The sequence below is a fragment of the Glandiceps talaboti genome, chromosome 19, assembly GCF_964340395.1.
Source record: "Glandiceps talaboti chromosome 19, keGlaTala1.1, whole genome shotgun sequence".
Lineage (NCBI taxonomy): Eukaryota > Metazoa > Hemichordata > Enteropneusta > Spengelidae > Glandiceps > Glandiceps talaboti.
Window position 1 is genome coordinate 1883812 of NC_135567.1, and position 14929 is coordinate 1898740.

Here is a 14929-nt window from a genome sequence, read left to right on the forward strand (position 1 = left end):
ATAGTTAGGATAACTGAATAGTGTAGCGATGGTCGTTTTCAAGTCTATAGTTAGGATAACTGAATAGTGTAGCGATGGTCGTTTTCAAGTCTATAGTTAGGATAACTGAATAGTGTAGCGATGGTCGTTTTCAAGTCTAAGCTTATAGTCAGGATAACTGACTGCAATTTGCATGCGGAGTAATCCGGGACTCGATTCTGACAATTGTCCCTCCTACCTCCTTGCATGCAAAGAGCCAGCCGTTAAATACGGACTTACAAAAAATGCTGGTAACTTAGGAATAAAATCGCCCAGTGGCGAAATATTAGCAATAAATCTATTATTTAGTCGGTTTACCACATTTTGACTGCAAAAGTCCTATAGGGGATGACCAAAACTATCAAACTCAGAACTTTTCAAGTTCTACCGTAAATTTAAACACAGCTCCTTACGTACGTCGGCGCAAGTGTCTCTGGGTAATTATTCATCTCAACGATATCAAATATGGCGGTGTTAATGAGGGTTATTTGAATGTTGCAGTTCGAAGTTTAAAAGGTCCTATTTGGGCGCTTTTTGTGATCTGAGCAGGGAATACTACCGTCAGAGGAATGGAAATGGCGTAGATATTCGATCGATTGTTAATATTTGATCATTGGGTAGGCAATTCTCTTGCAATTGGCACACATACATTTTGCTTGTGGTGTTGTAATAGGCCGACTCTATTGCTCTTTGCATGACGGTGTTTAGAGTCAAGTCAGTATAGACTCGTGCACTGTCATGTAAGCCGGACTAAAAAAACCTGCAATTGAGATATGGAAATATGGCGTACTAAAACAATGTCAGAGTTTATTGGTTGTTGTAAAATGTAATACGTAATGTAATTTAATATGAGATAACTGACTTAGCTTTCATTGTGTTCATGCTTTCTGTCAGTACATCATTTGTACAATGGCATTTGTATTGTTGGCAAATGAGCTTATGTCGTGATTTTGTGATTGGGCCAGGCCTACGGTAGAACAGACATAAATGAAAAGAAAAAACAACAGAGTTTTACATGTATTATGTAAGACTAAAAATTGTTGTTTATTTGTTAAAGAAACCGTGTGAAAATTTACCCAACTCAACGCAATATTAGGGGAAAGAATAGAGATAACAAAAAGCCGTTTTCACCCCCCCCCCCCGTTTGTCTGATCACATGCTAACTGCTACCTCTTTGCAGCATCACGGCATTACGACCTCTGCGTAAGTGCTTTACGACACGTGCATATCAACACGTCGGACTTACGGCCATACCCTGTTACGGTACAATTCTAACCAATCAGATTACGCAGATTGAGTAACGTGACGGGACAAGCCCGATGTACATTGAGCAGGCGTAGGCTAGGCTCTACAAATCTGGCTTGTGTCAGCGTTTAATGTTGAAACAAAGTTATTAGCGACGATTTGGAGATTTGAACTCTCGCAGTAGTTGGACGAGCACGCTTGGTTTGTGTAGCGTGGTGATTTTGAAGTATAACGCTCCATCATGAATCCCAAATGCGGTAAATGTAACAAGACCGTTTACCCGGTTGAAAAGCTGAACGTGTTGGACAAGGTACGTACTCGCGGTACTGACACATTCTTGGCGAAGTTGGAATCGTATCTACGAAATAACATGGTCTAAAGTTATTCTCATCAACTGATTTGTTTACAGTTTTGGCATAAAGGTTGTTTCCGATGTGTGGCGTGTAACTTGGCCCTTAATATGAAGAACTACAAAGGCTATGACAAGATGCCGTATTGCCAAGCGTAAGTACAATGTACTGTACACATTACTATTACTAGTATATGTCAATTGTAAAGTGTAATTGGGGTGGGGGAGGGGGTAGATGGGGGAGGGGATTCGCATTGTTTTGTAATTTTCTGGTGCAATTGAATTTTATTCACCCGCAACTGATGACATCACGAGCCCCCCCCCCAACAGAATTTGAGAAACCAAAAAACAAGATACACTTGAGTGAGACTAGAGTGATTTTTTTTTCTATATAAGGCGTCCACTTGTAAATTGAATAAGGAAGTAGATAAGATAGTGGAAGTAAATGTTAGACTAAATACATGTACATCACATAAATAATATAAAATATACACTGAAGATACAGTTACTTAATTCTAAATTTAAATAGTTGTTGGATGATGGGAATTTAGATTAGTGTACAAGGCTAAGGTCATATTCTGATTGAGTGCACTATCCAAACGGAACAATATTTACATATGTGCATAAAATATTTTGTTACTTGCTGTGTTCCCAGAGTGTTATGTCGCATTCAGTTTTGTCAAACCATTGTTTCTCTCAAATGTTTGTTATTATGATTCCTGCTGTGATTCTATACCACGCAATGTGGGTCATAACCTCACCATTTTTTCACTTGACACTTTCGATATATTTTGATCTCTGACAGCTTAGTTATTTCATTGTGATTAGGGGTAGCTATGTATATGTCTATATTAGACTTATAGTGAGTGATGTGAATTGAATCTCCAGTACTAGACAAGTGTTCTCTCCACTATAGAGAAAGCACGGTACAAACACCATCCTTGCCATCTAGGTCTCCATAACAACTTCAAAAGTGTTCTACCGTCCTTGAGCTGTAGTAATCTTTGAATACCAAATCATAATAAGTTCACATGAGGAGAAATGCCTGATAGAGAATGTACATGTGTGTATATGCATTAAAATAAACATGTCAGAGTTTGTTCCAGTGTTGAAGACATGTATATTATGTGTTGATCAGTATGCAAACAAATATGCAAATTATTAAGTTATTTATATATAAATTGATATGCAAATTAGCCCCCCTTGAAAATAGATCAAATTAAACATGTCATTTGCTGTGATTGTAATGTATATACATACAGTTACTAGACTAACTAACTTGTTATCAGTGATTTGTACTGTTTACTATAATTGTAATGTGTACATATAGTTACTAGACTAACTAACTTGTTATCAGTGATTAGTACTGTTTACTATAATTGTAATGTGTATACACACAGTTACTAGACTAACTAACTTGTTATCAGTGATTAGTACTGTTTACTATAATTGTAATGTGTACATATAGTTACTAGACTAACTAACATGTTATCAGTGATTAGTACTGTTTACTATAATTGTAATGTGTATACATACAGTTACTAGACTAACTAACTTGTTATCAGTGATTAGTACTGTTTACTATAATTGTAATGTGTATACATACAGTTACTAGACTAACTAACTTGTTATCAGTGATTAGTACTGTTTACTATAATTGTAATGTGTACATATAGTTACTAGACTAACTAACATGTTATCAGTGATTTGTACTGTTTACTATAATTGTAATGTGTATACATACAGTTACTAGACTAACTAACTTGTTATCAGTGATTAGTACTGTTTACTATAATTGTAATGTGTATACATACAGTTACTAGACTAACTAACTTGTTATCAGTGATTAGTACTGTTTACTATAATTGTAATGTGTATACATACAGTTACTAGACTAACTAACATGTTATCAGTGATTAGTACTGTTTACTATAATTGTACTGTGTATACATACAGTTACTAGACTAACTAACTTGTTATCAGTGATTTGTACTGTTTACTATAATTGTAATGTGTATACATACAGTTACTAGACTAACTAACTTGTTATCAGTGATTAGTACTGTTTACTATAATTGTAATGTGTATACATACAGTTACTAGACTAACTAACTTGTTATCAGTGATTTGTACTGTTTACTATAATTGTAATATGTATACACACAGTCACTAGACTAACTAACATGTTATCAGTGATTTGTACTGTTTACTATAATTGTAATATGTATACACACAGTTACTAGACTAACTAACATGTTATCAGTGATTTGTACTGTTTACTATAATTGTAATGTGTATACATACAGTTACTAGACTAACTAACATGTTATCAGTGATTTGTACTGTTTACTATAATTGTAATGTGTATACATACAGTTACTAGACTAACTAACTTGTTATCAGTGATTAGTAGTTTACTATAATTGTAATGTGTATACATACAGTTACTAGACTAACTAACATGTTATCAGTGATTTGTACTGTTTACTATAATTGTAATGTGTATACACACAGTCACTAGACTAACTAACTTGTTATCAGTGATTAGTACTGTTTACTATAATTGTAATGTGTATACATACAGTTACTAGACTAACTAACATGTTATCAGTGATTAGTACTGTTTACTATAATTGTAATGTGTATACATACAGTTACTAGACTAACTAACTTGTTATCAGTGATTAGTACTGTTTACTATAATTGTAATGTGTATACATACAGTTACTAGACTAACTAACTTGTTACCAGTGATTAGTACTGTTTACTATAATTGTAATGTGTATACATACAGTTACTAGACTAACTAACTTGTTATCAGTGATTAGTACTGTTTACTATAATTGTAATGTGTATACATACAGTTACTAGACTAACTAACTTGTTATCAGTGATTAGTACTGTTTACTATAATTGTAATGTGTATACATACAGTTACTAGACTAACTAACTTGTTATCAGTGATTAGTACTGTTTACTATAATTGTAATATGTATACATACAGTTACTAGACTAACTAACTTGTTATCAGTGATTAGTACTGTTTACTATAATTGTACTGTGTATACATACAGTTACTAGACTAACTAACTTGTTATCAGTGATTAGTACTGTTTACTATAATTGTAATGTGTATACATACAGTTACTAGACTAACTAACTTGTTATCAGTGATTAGTACTGTTTACTATAATTGTAATATGTATACATACAGTTACTAGACTAACTAACTTGTTATCAGTGATTAGTACTGTTTACTATAATTGTAATGTGTATACATACAGTTACTAGACTAACTAACTTGTTATCAGTGATTAGTACTGTTTACTATAATTGTAATGTGTATACATACAGTTACTAGACTAACTAACTTGTTATCAGTGATTAGTACTGTTTACTATAATTGTAATGTGTATACATACAGTTACTAGACTAACTAACTTGTTATCAGTGATTTGTACTGTTTACTATAATTGTAATGTGTATACATACAGTTACTAGACTAACTAACTTGTTATCAGTGATTAGTACTGTTTACTATAATTGTAATGTGTATACATACAGTTACTAGACTAACTAACTTGTTATCAGTGATTAGTACTGTTTACTATAATTGTAATGTGTATACATACAGTTACTAGACTAACTAACTTGTTATCAGTGATTTGTACTGTTTACTATAATTGTAATGTGTATACATACAGTTACTAGACTAACTAACTTGTTATCAGTGATTAGTACTGTTTACTATAATTGTAATATGTATACATACAGTTACTAGACTAACTAACTTGTTATCAGTGATTTGTACTGTTTACTATAATTGTAATGTGTATACACACAGTTACTAGACTAACTAACTTGTTATCAGTGATTAGTACTGTTTACTATAATTGTAATGTGTATACATACAGTTACTAGACTAACTAACTTGTTATCAGTGATTAGTACTGTTTACTATAATTGTAATGTGTATACATACAGTTACTAGACTAACTAACTTGTTATCAGTGATTAGTACTGTTTACTATAATTGTAATGTGTATACATACAGTTACTAGACTAACTAACTTGTTATCAGTGATTTGTACTGTTTACTATAATTGTAATATGTATACATACAGTTACTAGACTAACTAACATGTTATCAGTGATTAGTACTGTTTACTATAATTGTAATGTGTATACATACAGTTACTAGACTAACTAACTTGTTATCAGTGATTAGTACTGTTTACTATAATTGTAATGTGTATACATACAGTTACTAGACTAACTAACTTGTTATCAGTGATTTGTACTGTTTACTATAATTGTAATGTGTATACATACAGTTACTAGACTAACTAACTTGTTATCAGTGATTAGTACTGTTTACTATAATTGTAATGTGTATACATACAGTTACTAGACTAACTAACTTGTTATCAGTGATTTGTACTGTTTACTATAATTGTAATATGTATACACACAGTCACTAGACTAACTAACATGTTATCAGTGATTTGTACTGTTTACTATAATTGTAATATGTATACACACAGTTACTAGACTAACTAACATGTTATCAGTGATTTGTACTGTTTACTATAATTGTAATGTGTATACATACAGTTACTAGACTAACTAACTTGTTATCAGTGATTTGTACTGTTTACTATAATTGTAATGTGTATACATACAGTTACTAGACTAACTAACTTGTTATCAGTGATTTGTACTGTTTACTATAATTGTAATGTGTATACATACAGTTACTAGACTAACTAACATGTTATCAGTGATTTGTACTGTTTACTATAATTGTAATGTGTATACACACAGTCACTAGACTAACTAACTTGTTATCAGTGATTAGTACTGTTTACTATAATTGTAATGTGTATACATACAGTTACTAGACTAACTAACATGTTATCAGTGATTAGTACTGTTTACTATAATTGTAATGTGTATACATACAGTTACTAGACTAACTAACTTGTTATCAGTGATTAGTACTGTTTACTATAATTGTAATGTGTATACATACAGTTACTAGACTAACTAACTTGTTATCAGTGATTAGTACTGTTTACTATAATTGTAATATGTATACATACAGTTACTAGACTAACTAACTTGTTATCAGTGATTAGTACTGTTTACTATAATTGTACTGTGTATACATACAGTTACTAGACTAACTAACTTGTTATCAGTGATTAGTACTGTTTACTATAATTGTAATGTGTATACATACAGTTACTAGACTAACTAACTTGTTATCAGTGATTAGTACTGTTTACTATAATTGTAATATGTATACACACAGTTACTAGACTAACTAACTTGTTATCAGTGATTTGTACTGTTTACTATAATTGTAATGTGTATACATACAGTTACTAGACTAACTAACTTGTTATCAGTGATTAGTACTGTTTACTATAATTGTAATGTGTATACATACAGTTACTAGACTAACTAACTTGTTATCAGTGATTAGTACTGTTTACTATAATTGTAATGTGTATACATACAGTTACTAGACTAACTAACTTGTTATCAGTGATTAGTACTGTTTACTATAATTGTAATGTGTATACATACAGTTACTAGACTAACTAACTTGTTATCAGTGATTTGTACTGTTTACTATAATTGTAATGTGTATACATACAGTTACTAGACTAACTAACTTGTTATCAGTGATTAGTACTGTTTACTATAATTGTAATGTGTATACACACAGTTACTAGACTAACTAACTTATCAGTGATTTGTACTGTTTACTATAATTGTAATGTGTATACATACAGTTACTAGACTAACTAACTTGTTATCAGTGATTAGTACTGTTTACTATAATTGTAATGTGTATACATATAGTTACTAGACTAACTAACTTGTTATCAGTGATTTGTACTGTTTACTATAATTGTAATGTGTATACATACAGTTACTAGACTAACTAACTTGTTATCAGTGATTAGTACTGTTTACTATAATTGTAATGTGTATACATACAGTTACTAGACTAACTAACTTGTTATCAGTGATTTGTACTGTTTACTATAATTGTAATGTGTATACATATAGTTACTAGACTAACTAACTTGTTATCAGTGATTAGTACTGTTTACTATAATTGTAATGTGTATACATATAGTTACTAGACTATCTAACTTGTTATCAGTGATTAGTACTGTTTACTATAATTGTAATGTGTATAATACAGTTACTAGACTAACTAACTTGTTATCAGTGATTAGTACTGTTTACTATAATTGTAATGTGTATACATATAGTTACTAGACTAACTAACTTGTTATCAGTGATTTGTACTGTTTACTATAATTGTAATGTGTATACATACAGTTACTAGACTAACTAACTTGTTATCAGTGATTTGTACTGTTTACTATAATTGTAATGTGTATACATACAGTTACTAGACTAACTAACTTGTTATCAGTGATTAGTACTGTTTACTATAATTGTAATGTGTATACATACAGTTACTAGACTAACTAACTTGTTATCAGTGATTAGTACTGTTTACTATAATTGTAATGTGTATACATACAGTTACTAGACTAACTAACTTGTTATCAGTGATTAGTACTGTTTACTATAATTGTAATGTGTATACACACAGTTACGAGACTAACTAACTTGTTATCAGTGATTTGTACTGTTTACTATAATTGTAATGTGTATACATACAGTTACTAGACTAACTAACTTGTTATCAGTGATTTGCACTGTTTACTATAATTGTAATGTGTATACATACAGTTACTAGACTAACTAACTTGTTATCAGTGATTAGTACTGTTTACTATAATTGTAATGTGTATACATACAGTTACTAGACTAACTAACTTGTTATCAGTGATTAGTACTGTTTACTATAATTGTAATGTGTATACATACAGTTACTAGACTAACTAACTTGTTATCAGTGATTTGTACTGTTTACTATGATTGTTTACTATTTTCTTCTGTGTGTACACTAACAAACTTTTATGATATGTTTTTGTTTACATATTAGTGACCAGGTATTCCCCTGCTGTCTTTGGTGTACAAATAAAACAAACCCTTTAGATTGCAAGTATTGTCTGATTGAATGAAGAAGATCCCTACTTAAGCATGCATGATTCATCAAAAATTAGGAAAAATAATTGTGATTTGGTACGTTTTGATTCTTATTTTGAGCACCACGGGTTGTCATGATGTAGAAAGACCAGGGTAAATAATCCACATTTTCTGTTCAAAGAAAATAACTTGGCTTGTGCATGGTATAATAACAGACATGTGTTTTTATCTTTTTAGTCACTATCCGACTACCAAGTTCACTGCTGTGGCAGACACACCAGAAAATTTACGTCTAAAAAAACAGAGTGATATCATTAGTAATGTAAGTATACCATATAACACAGAGTGATATCATTAGTAATGTAAGTATACCATATAACACACTGTGATATCATTAGTAATGTAAGTATACCATATAACACAGAGTGATATCATTAGTAATGTAAGTATACCATATAACACAGTGATATCATTAGTAATGTAAGTATACCATATAACACACAGTGATATCATTAGTAATGTAAGTATACCATATAACACAGTGATATCATTAGTAATGTAAGTATACCATATAACACAGTGATATCATTAGTAATGTAAGTATACCATATAACACAGTGATATCATTAGTAATGTAAGTATACCATATAACACAGTGATATCATTAGTAATGTAAGTATACCATATAACACAGTGATATCATTAGTAATGTAAGTATACCATATAACACAGTGATATCATTAGTAATGTAAGTATACCATATAACACAGAGTGATATCATTAGTAATGTAAGTATACCATATAACACAGAGTGATATCATTAGTAATGTAAGTATACCATAACACACTGTGATATCATTAGTAATGTAAGTATACCATATAACACACTGTGATATCATTAGTAATGTAAGTATACCATATAACACAGTGATATCATTAGTAATGTAAGTATACCATATAACACACTGTGATATCATTAGTAATGTAAGTATACCATATAACACAGTGATATCATTAGTAATGTAAGTATACCATATAACACAGAGTGATATCATTAGTAATGTAAGTATACCATATAACACAGTGATATCATTAGTAATGTAAGTATACCATATAACACACTGTGATATCATTAGTAATGTAAGTATACCATATAACACAGTGATATCATTAGTAATGTAAGTATACCATATAACACAGTGATATCATTAGTAATGTAAGTATACCATATAACACACTGTGATATCATTAGTAATGTAAGTATACCATATAACACAGTGATATCATTAGTAATGTAAGTATACCATATAACACACTGTGATATCATTAGTAATGTAAGTATACCATATAACACACTGTGATATCATTAGTAATGTAAGTATACCATATAACACACAAACATTTCAATATTTTTAGCTTTGAGCTTTTGATCTGTTTTGATTGACTATTGTCAGAATAAAAAGAAAATCATTGTTACAACTGACCACTAGGTGGCAGTATAACAGTCGTGGTTGACTAGTGTTAGCACTGAGCTAGTCTGATGTTAACATAGGACTGGTGTAGACATTAACCCTTCCAGTTGCTAACACATACTGGTGAGATGTTAGTGTCAGCCTAGTGTTAGCACTGAGCTAGTCTGGTGTTAACATAGGACTGGTGTAGACATTAACCCTTCCAGTTGCTAACACATACTGGTGAGGTGTTAGTGTCAGCCTAGTGTTAGCACTGAGCTAGTCTGGTGTTAACATAGGACTGGTACAGACATTAACCCTTCCAGTTGCTAACACATACTGGTGAGGTGTTGTGTCAGCCTAGTGTTAGCACTGAGCTAGTCTGGTGTTAACATAGGACTGGTACAGACATTAACCCTTCCAGTTGCTAACACATACTGGTGAGGTGTTAGTGTCAGCCTAGTGTTAGCACTGAGCTAGTCTGGTGTTAACATAGGACTGGTGTAGACATTAACCCTTCCAGTTACTAACACATACTGGTGAGGTGTTAGTGTCAGCCTAGCATTATCACTGAGCTAGTCTGGTACAGACATTAACCCTTCCAGTTGGTAACACATACTGGTGAGGTGTTAGTGTTAGCCTAGTGTTAGCACTGAGCTAGTCTGATGTTAACATAGGACTGGTGTAGACATTAACCCTTCCAGTTACTAACACATACTGGTGAGGTGTTAGTGTCAGCCTTGTGTTACCACTGAGCATGTCTGGTGTTAACATAGGACTGGTACAGACATTAACCCTTCCAGTTGCTAACACATACTGGTGAGGTGTTAGTGTCAGCCTAGTGTTAGCACTGAGCTAGTCTGGTGTTAACATAGGACTGGTACAGACATTAACCCTTCCAGTTGCTAACACATACTGGTGTAGTGTTAGTGTCAGCCTAGTGTTAGCACTGAGCATGTCTGGTGTTAACATAGGACTGGTGTAGACATTAACCCTTCCAGTTGCTAACACATACTGGTGAGGTGTTAGTGTCAGCCTAGTGTTAGCACTGAGCTAGTCTGGTGTTAACATAGGACTGGTGTAGACATTAACCCTTCCAGTTGGTAACACCTAGTGGTGAGGTGTTAGTACCAGCCTAGTGTTAGCACTGACCTAGTCTGGTGTTAACATAGGACTGGTACAGACATTAACCCTTCCAGTTGCTAACACATACTGGTGAGGTGTTAGTGTCAGCCTAGTGTTAGCACTGAGCTAGTCTGGTGTTAACATAGGACTGGTGTAGACATTAACCCTTCCAGTTGGTAACACCTAGTGGTGAGGTGTTAGTACCAGCCTAGTGTTAGCACTGACCTAGTCTGGTGTTAACATAGGACTGGTACAGACATTAACCCTTCCAGTTGCTAACACATACTGGTGAGGTGTTAGTGTCAGCCTAGTGTTAGCACTGAGCTAGTCTGATGTTAACATAGGACTGGTACAGACATTAACCCTTCCAGTTGCTAACACATACTGGTGAGGTGTTAGTGTCAGCCTAGTGTTAGCACTGAGTTAGTCTGGTGTTAACATAGGACTGGTGAAGACATTAAAGTGGCCATATCGTGGGTGAGGATTGGGTATTTCTTTTGGATTTTTGTTTTATAAAACAATTTTATCATGGCTTCCTACATGTATTTGAAAAATCAATGTGAAGCAACATAGACTAAGTCTGTGTTTGTAACTCAATATATTGCAAAAGGTAAAAAGTGTGTCAAAAGTTATTGTACGTACGATAACAAAGATTTTACACATTGAGTATTATTATTATATACTTTATTGTCATGCTAAATTTATTAATTTTATTTATTAATCTTTTGCAATGGGTTGAGTTACAAAAAATGGACGTGGCATATGTTGTTTGACATTGATTTTTCAAGTAGAAATTAAACCATAATAAAATTGTTGTGGAAATTCAAAATCCAAAATAAATCCTGTTATATTCAATCCTCATCCATATGGCCATTTTTATAAAATTTGCTAACATATATTATATTACATATATTATATATTTATATTGGTATATTTAGCTCCGCTGTCAGCAAAAGCTGAAAGCGTAGCTTTAGGTATAGGTGGGTATTGAGGTATAGAGAGTAGAGTGAATCATAGGTGTCCGTCAAACTTTTATATTTTTACTATCTACTCCATAAGTGACAGTCGGAATTCTTCGATATTTGGTGTGCATGTTCCCTGGGGGGAGGCTATTCAGATTTGTTCATGCCAAGTTGATCTGTGCCATTTTCAATTTTTTATGATTTTTTTTCATAAAATGTCATTTTCATCAACTCCTTGAAAACCTTATTAGATTGCTTTGATATCTGGCGTGTTGATGCGCAGGGGGTAGCTTACTCAGATTTGTTAATTTCAAGTCAGCACATCCTCATTTTATTTTTTTATGATTTTTTTTTTGTAATTTGAAAAAAAAATGAATATGTTAATGAGCATAATGACCGACGCCATATTGGAAATCAGTCGACGAGACTTTAAGTAAACTGCCACTTTTCAAAAGACACTATTGACGTCAAACAAGAAATGTAATATGTGCTATAGTCATAATTCTACGCATTGGGCGCCCAAATGACAAGCGTTTGTTCGAAACAGGGTTGTAAACTTCAAATCCAATTCTGCACTCTTCTACATAATCAGCCAGTCCGCAACACCCTCATTTGCATACTCTATCCTGATTCGACCAGAAGCTGAAGGTGACCTCATTCGACCGAGCGATTTTCCACAGCAAGTATCTTGAGTATCAACACAGGACGTTCTTAGTACTCACTAAAATCACACTTCAGACCCACTATAAAAGTGTGATGTTTTCAGATAACATGTAACTTGTGGTTAATTCTATATTGTCGTGCAATTTGGAATGACAGTGAACCAGAATTCAGACAACTTGCGTAAGGAAGGGCATGTCAGGCATGCGGTTGAAGTTTAAATATGGCCGACAGTTCACATGTAAAGTTAAACGACATGAACGTGTCTTGCCTTTCCAAAATGCAAATATTTGGCAAGTAAAAATAATTAAAATAATTACAACTTTAATTTGGCTTCAGACTTTGCATTATGTTTTGCGTATCTTTCCCCGTTTTACATGTAAATCCGAAAAGGTTCTCTCTCATCATGTCATCAGTGTCAGTGATCATACCGCGCGGGGTAGTCCTCGGGTGCACGAGTCTGTATTACTGACTTGACTCTAAACACCGGAGGGGGAGGGACAATTGTCAGAATCGAGTCCCGAATTCCTCCGTATGCAAGCAGGACTACGTGCGGGGCTGCTTTGGGTACGAGCGAAGTGAGGCATGTTGAGGTATTTTGTTGAGAATTATAAATATTGCGAAATGTCAAGTACAAGGTTTAAATACAATGGAATGATGAAAAAAATGGCAGAGTCTGCTGACAGGCGCCGGTCACAAAAAACACTGTGAATTAAAATATCAGACGATGCACATGTATGTATTAATCGCCGACAATCCACCCGTATGCACGAGGGACTAACCCGGAAGCAAGTCGTTGTCAGCCATACGTTACAGTGGTAACATTCAGAGTGTCATTATTCACAGAATTGTTGTTTTCGAGTGAAAACCCGTCTTGAATTGTATAACTCTAACAAATGAAGACATGTCAAGTTATATTTTGAAAGTTGTATCGCTAGTTTGAGACGATTTTCTCACGAACTATAGTACTATCGAGGCTTACTTGGAAGTAGTAGGACCTTCCAGTTCATCGGGAAGTTTAGCCAGTCCGATAATTCTTTCTGGTTTAGTTTACAACACTTTTGATCACGCAGATTTTGTTGTTGTGATGAAAAGAAATTAAAAAAAGATCATTTCAACCATTTCGTTGTGTTTTCTTTGTGAAAGGTAACCGAACATGAACGAGTGTTACCACTGTAACGTATGGCTGAGAATGACTCTCTTCCGGGTACTTGAGATTGTCGCCGTACGGAAACTAAGATGGCGATTAGTACATTTCTTCCCTATATATATCTACCACAACTAGAACAAGTTGAATGTTGTTGACTTTGTAAATTTGTTAGAAAATTGAAATTCAAATTGCCTCAAAATTATTTTAGATCCCTAGTTTATTTCATTCATCATTAAAATTTTCCAGGGTTACAGCTGTAAGACACTGGAATTACTTATAGCCAACCTCAAAATCCTCTTTTTTTCTTTTTCTTGTGTGCATTTCCCAGTCATTTTTTTCTGAGATTTTGTGCAATTTTTCATAACAGTAGATTTTTGTTATAAAATGGTGACTATGGTATAAAAGTACAATACATTACCAACTTCTGTGTAAAATGTGTTTTATAGTGAGACATCATATGAAACCACTAACCACTTTATTGCATCGCTAAAACAAAACTGCATAGTGACTCGAAGAGCTGAAGACCTGAACCACTTCTACATGTCACCAAAATAAAAAATTAAATTAAAAAAAACAACAGCGGAGCTATTCTGACCGATAGGTCGCTTGTTTTCCTAAGAAACTATCATTATAATTTATTGAACCAAAAACATTTATTTAAAGTTTGTAGCTAGTTTGATAGGTATGTCACACAAGCTCAATAAGTAAACTTTATTCATTAAGGGGTCTGGCGTCAGTGCGATTGCTTAACTTCATTTTTGCATTTCTCACCAAATTTGATTGAAAATTTTCACTCCTGCAATGATAACAGCTTTTATATTTACCACTGAGATGTTGATAAGTTGATAAAAATTTACTTCTAATGTGAGATATGGTGCTGGGTGTCTGG

At 33.0% G+C, this 14929-nt stretch overlaps 1 protein-coding gene across 3 annotated transcripts in view; it reads left to right on the forward strand.

The window, feature by feature from the left end:
* The first annotated feature begins 1332 nt into the window (after positions 1 to 1332).
* Positions 1333 to 14929, forward strand: part of LOC144450258 (LIM and SH3 domain protein 1-like) — a 46121-nt gene continuing 32524 nt past the window's right edge. For all 3 annotated transcript variants that reach the window (XM_078140853.1, XM_078140855.1, XM_078140854.1), the window contains exons 1-3: positions 1333 to 1573; positions 1673 to 1767; positions 8930 to 9014. In XM_078140853.1, the coding sequence (XP_077996979.1) occupies positions 1505 to 1573; positions 1673 to 1767; positions 8930 to 9014 (249 nt within the window). In that variant the 5' untranslated portion in view covers positions 1333 to 1504. The remainder of the gene's footprint in view (positions 1574 to 1672; positions 1768 to 8929; positions 9015 to 14929) is intronic.